Source organism: Cicer arietinum, chromosome 4, assembly GCF_000331145.2.
Source record: "Cicer arietinum cultivar CDC Frontier isolate Library 1 chromosome 4, Cicar.CDCFrontier_v2.0, whole genome shotgun sequence".
Lineage (NCBI taxonomy): Eukaryota > Viridiplantae > Streptophyta > Magnoliopsida > Fabales > Fabaceae > Cicer > Cicer arietinum.
The window spans coordinates 60218447-60224510 of record NC_021163.2 but is presented as its reverse complement, the minus strand read 5'-3'; the positions used below and the strand labels follow the sequence as shown (position 1 = coordinate 60224510).

Here is a 6064-nt window from a genome sequence, read left to right as displayed (position 1 = left end):
CTTTCCCTCCCACTTCAACTTGTTATGAAGTGGGAAGGAGGATAAGGTGTATGCGTGTGAGAATATTGACGACGAATTTCTAGAAGGCAATCTCCAGTCAAGTTCTATCACAAAGCTTCAAGAATCAATATACACATGTATCTTGATTCATAGCTTATTTCAGTCACCCTCCCTTTCTTCAATAAAACTCAATAAGCACATCATAAAATCTTCAATGAACGCATTGCAAAGCATATAATGAAACTATATATACAGAACTATGTACAACTTCTTCATTCAAAGTCAGAACTTACACCATTTATGTATAATTACCATTTTGAACTAATGTTGTTCAATTTCAAACTAGTATGACAGTAGAGCTGATGGAATTGCTTCACTAGTTCAAAGACTAGATAATGCTATGAAGATGTATGCATTAGTCACTTAACTCTATTGAGATAGAAATACTGTTTGGATTGGTGGTATTCAATGGAATCGAGTGAAATATGCTTGTTAAATTTTAAAAAATAGATGTAACTTCATTTTATTTCATTCTACCATATATCATCAATCCAAACATGCCAGAGGGAGTCTTAAGCACCATCTTTGAAAAGGATATTAGCAACTGAAGGAACCCATGTTGGGTTGCCATTTCTTGTAGGACTATTGGGGTTTTGACCTTCAACATGTTGATTTTTGCTTTCTATTGCATTGACCTTTTTGCTCCTCCTCACTTTGTTTCCTACTATTATGCCTAGTTTCAAAGCTGTAAATAGTCCAAGTACAATTAAAACAGGTCTAACTGCCCAATGATGATCCTCAATATGTTGATACTTTTCTACAATTCCAGGACATGTCTTAAAATCAACCACTTCAACCTCAGATGGATCAGCCAAGGTGTTTGATTCATTCCCGAAATTCACCATCCCTGGAAACTTGACAACCAAACAACCATTTGGTAGGATCCATGAAATCCTACCAGTAGCAAAACTACCCCCCCTTTTACGACGCCATTCGAATTTAGGGCTTAAAACATTCTCTTTCGGCTTAACAAACTGGCCAACACAGAATGATTTTGCCATTTCGAGTTCCGAAGAGTTTCCATTCCAGAGAGTTTGCAGCCCGATAAATCCAACATCAGCTCTACCGCCGTCGCGATTGATGGAATGTAGAATGCCTACTGGCAAGTGTCTGTCATTTTCAACCCTCGCACGTACCCAGTCACCAGCTGCCAAGCCATTTGTGACACGTTCAAGAGTTGACACGTGAATTCTTATAGGGTCGTGAATGCCGTGGATCCGCACAAGAACAAATCCATGATCTGCAGTACGTTCAAGGCCAACAACGGTTCCTTCTGGGACATCCATGTTTTGAGCTTGGCATGAGTTGGGAGGTTTTCTGGATCGGACCATGTCACCCACCTGCAGATGATCCTTTGAGAGGAACCACTCGGTGAAGTCAGTGCTGCCTGATTTTGTTATTGGTTTCATATTTCCTTGATATCTCCACCCTCCATCATTGGCCAGTTCATTCAGTGAACTGCAACATAGGCAGAATGATTAAGAATATATAGAGTAATTTTCAGCATAAGGCCCTTATTATCTTCATGATGATTAATAAAAATTAACAGAAAAGATAACCATGCTCATATACAAGCAGTTCCCAACACAAAACACCACAGGAAGTAATTCAACTAGTCTAGAAGCTTTTCTATAACCATGAGCTTTTGTTCTACACTGGAAGAACCCATTCTTGCCATATTCACAGGATAGGTACCAGTTTCACTAATATTCAGTCATGATCATGACTATAGCAGTTTCTTTTAATGAATCTAAGAGGTTTCCATGCGACGTGATAAGTGGCCCTACATGCTAAATCAAACAATAATCTGAAATATTACCAGAAAAAATGGTTTCAAGTTATCATATCTGGATACAAACCTTTTAAAGACACGTAGAATATCTATCATCAAAGGGCGGTTCCTCAAATCGTACTCAAAACATCCACTAAGGATATTCTCAACGGGAGAAGGAAGGCCGCTTGGGATATTGGGCTTTTCATACTTTTCAACAACCGATCTGTATATTTCACCAACAGGATGTCCATACCAAGGTTGATTACCAGTCAACATTTCAATAATGGTGCACCCAAATCCCCATGAATCCGTTTCAAACGATATAGGGCCTCTGACCTCTGGTTTCCATTGTTCTGGAGCCATGTAATTAGGAGTTCCAAGCCTCTGAGCGATATCTGAGCTAAGGAATGAGGAGCCAAGCAAGAGATTGGGAATACCAACATCTCCCAAAATCGCTTGATCGTTGTCATTGAGAAGAACATTACATGGTTTAAGGTTGAGAACAAGGATCCCTTTAGAGTGAAGCTCTAGAATACCTTGAGCCAGATCGATCCCATACCTGCAATGAGTAACAAGCCCTTAGTATGTATATGTAGCAACAACACTATATTGAAGGCGTGTCCAACACTTGTCGGGTGTCTAGCACCGACACGACACTAACACTTGTGATTAAAATACAATCACTTTCTCAAGTTATTACCAGTGTCTGTGTTTGACCAATAGTTTTCCCTATACTATAAAAGTTAAATTCAAGCATATTTTTCAGAAAACACATCACCTCAAAATATCATGTAATGAAATCCATCCTTCTCTTAGCCTAGCCATCTTGTCCCCAATTGAACCCTCGTACAAATTCATAATGATGCAGATCTGTGAATACAAACAAATGTGTTAAGCTTGACAGAAGTCAAAAGGGTAGAAAAAATATCCTAATATATTGAAATAAATGCACAGTCCAAATCTAACCCTTCCGTTTAATATTGAAATTCCATGTATCTTGCAAACATTAGAAATTCCTTGGCACTTCAAGTATAATTCATTGAATTTCTCCAGTACAATCTTCACATGATCCTCTCTGGTTGGATGTAACATCTTAGCAGCAACTTCATGGTACTCATCATAATCTTCAGTTGACTGATGAAGAGTTGCAAGCCAAACATCACCAAAGGGGCCTCGACCAATTCGGTGCCGAAGTTTCAATGTTTCAGGTTCAATCCATGGATTTGTGCGATTTGATGGGACTACGGCAGTTCTAGGGATGTCAGGATCTTTATCCAAAATCTCATAATCAAAAGAAGCAGATGATGAAGTAGCCATGACTTCTCTAGACATTCCTGAACCTGAAGTTGTAATACTCATTAAATAATTCTGAAAATTTCAAAGATCACAGAACAATTATTCAAATGCAGTTAACATTGAGCTTCTGAACATGCACATGCACATAACAGTTCATTTATGGTTTAAGTAACCACAAAAATACACAATAAAAAAAAGGAGTTTACAAATGATAATTTTGCAAGTCTTGTTGTCTTAGTTTAGTTGCTGTTAGAGTTGTCATAGTTAGTTTAGGGATTAGTTATTTGTAGCCCTTGTGGCAGCTAGGGTTAGTTAGAGTGTTAGTTAGTAGTTAGCCTTTGTAGCGTGGAAGGTCTATATAAGGATGCCCAAGTGTAGTTAGGAAAGTGAGAATTAACAAGAATATTTGACTGGATTACTCAAGAGAATAGTCTCTCTTGAGCATCTTTCTCTTTTGTGATTCAATAAAATTCAGGAACAAATAGTTCCCTTTTTGCCTGTGTTTCTTCACAAGAAACCTAACAATCGGTCCAACCTGCCGGATTGCAACGGAGAACCAAGTAAATGCTTTGGTAAAGATGATCAGTGAACAAGGAAAGTTGCTCATGGAATTGAAAGAAGACGTGGAACGTATCAAAGACAATTTTCCTGATATGGGGCAAATCAAAGAGTTGCTGATGGAACTCAAGAAAGATAAAGCCTCCACAGATGGTGGTGAGAGCGAATAAAGAAGACAAATTGGAAGGGGGTGAGAAGGAAGGAATTAGTTCTGACAAGGATAACGAGGAACCACCACCACATATACCAACCTTTGAAGGAAGTGACCCTTTGGGATGGATAGCAAGGGCTGAAAAATTCTTCTGAGGTACGAGGTACGGGGAATCTTGGCGTCTAAAAAAGTGTGTTTGGCTTTCATCTGTATGGAAGGACACACTGCATTTTGGTACCAGACAACCAAGAACCAATCTTGGGAAGAATTTTCCACAGTACTCTTGTAAAGATTTGGGGAAGGTGGTCGTGGCTCAGTGTTCGAAAGGCTGGAAGCAATCAGACAAAAGGGGAGTGTGGAGGATTTTATTAAGACTTCAAATGGTTGGTGGCTCTGGCAGGAACGATACCAGAGGAGAAAAATTCTGGGTTCTTTTTTGGCCGGGCTGCACGAAAACATTGGCAACCAAATGCGTCCTAATGAGCCTAGAGAATTGGTGCAAGCCATGAAAATTGCGAGAGATATGGAAGAAGCATTTCAATATTGATGTCAGCTGCAAATTATTCTCTTCAAAATGGCACCGTAAATGAACTTAACATTCAACCATTTATCAAAACTGTAGTAGCAAAACCTATGAGGTGATATCAAGTACAGATACAAAATCAGAAGTTCAGAACAAAACAATATGAATGTAATATAAATCAAATGCATATAAAAGATTACCATTTACACCACTGTTTTCAACACCAGAAACAATGATTGTTTTTTTCCTTTCTTTTAACTAAACTGAGTTTAAGAAAACTATATGTTCCACTCTTATAGTAACTAATACAGGATTCCATACAATCAAATCTAGTAGGTGGGCTCAATATCTAGATGATGCAAGTTCTAAATTGCAGTTCACAGCTGTAGTTGTACAGCATAACAGTTGCAGCCACACTATAAAATTTGAGAGGTCTCTACGACATCATAACACTAATTATAGTTGCATCTGGCAGCATTTTTCACAGTATAAGGTCTTAAATGTGTTTATAAAGACAGACAGATCTCATCTTACAAGTCGATTTTGTAACGATGAGTTAGCCTAAATATATAAATGGCCAAATATAAAACCTAATATGCAGAGTAACCGCAATTTAGAACCATTGCTAATTTGATCTACCCTTTAATGCCTAAATAAATAAACACACACACACACAAAAAAAGCACTACCCCTACTATTCATCTTTAACCTAGAAAGTGTTACAAATCACATGATCAAAGAGATGAAGTTTCATAGCAAACTAACAAAAATTCTAACTAACCAACTAACTAAACTCTAACTAACATTTATATTTCCAATAGAAAGAGAACAATTCACTTACTCATTTATCAACCACCAAGAAGTCAACACATGAATGAATGAATAACATAATAAAAGTGAGTTAAGTTATGATCATAAAAGCAAACAATAATCCACTTTCTCAGACATAATATAAAAAATATAAAAAAAAAACATGTAAATTCAATCAATTTTTTTACCCAATCAGAGTTCAAAATAATAAAAACAAGGAGCTAAAAAATACTGAGAACAAATTGACATGAAGTGAATGTAATCAGAAGTTGACAACAAAAGAAAATCAGAAAGAAAAAGTATGTTGTGTTGTGTTAAAGACAAAACCTTTGGGTTTGGAAGAATTGAATGGAATCTTGGACAAAGGTGAAACGAGGAATCCTTTCATTTTAGGAACATCGTGATTTTTATTATTCAACTAATCAAAATTAAAAGGGTAGTGTGGTAATTTGGTTAGTGGACCCCACCCTTATGATGACTCAAACAGTTAAATGGTTGACACGTATGATTTGACGGATGTACATGACGTCAAATATTCATTGCAAATTTTGTACTTCGACAACTATAAAAAGAAAGTTGGTAAAAAAAGTCATTAATATATCTTACTTTTTAATTGATGAATCATTTCAAACACACTAATATTATAAAAAATAAATAAAGAGAAGATAGAACATGATATAGTTATTAAATTATTTTAATTATTTATTAATTTATGTTTATTATGTAAATTTTATTTGAAGTTTTATCTGTAAAAAATTTGAGAAGTATTACAAAAATTTTAATGAATATAATATGATAATTTATAAAATAAAAGTGTTCAAATAAATAGAAAAACAATATATATATATATATATATATATATATATATATATATATAATTAAAACAATTGGA

At 35.9% G+C, this 6064-nt stretch overlaps 1 protein-coding gene across 4 annotated transcripts; it reads right to left on the bottom strand.

Annotated features, from left to right (window-relative positions):
- Positions 1 to 217: 217 nt before the first annotated feature.
- Positions 218 to 5650, bottom strand: LOC101489088 (protein KINASE OF THE OUTER CHLOROPLAST MEMBRANE 1). 4 transcript variants are annotated; one of them, XM_004498691.4, is made up of 5 exons: positions 5500 to 5650; positions 2801 to 3174; positions 2613 to 2704; positions 1920 to 2393; positions 218 to 1518 (listed from the first exon to the last, which is right to left on the bottom strand). In XM_004498691.4, the coding sequence occupies exons 1-5, from the start codon at positions 5558 to 5560 to the stop codon at positions 573 to 575; spliced, it is 1947 nt and encodes a 648-aa protein (XP_004498748.2). In that variant the 5' UTR covers positions 5561 to 5650; the 3' UTR covers positions 218 to 572. The 4 variants fall into 4 exon arrangements, with proteins under 4 accessions (XP_004498748.2, XP_004498747.1, XP_004498749.1 ...); XM_004498690.4 differs by having other exon boundaries at positions 2801 to 3202; positions 5500 to 5591; XM_004498692.4 differs by lacking the exon at positions 5500 to 5650 and adding an exon at positions 5361 to 5499.
- Positions 5651 to 6064: the final 414 nt, after the last annotated feature.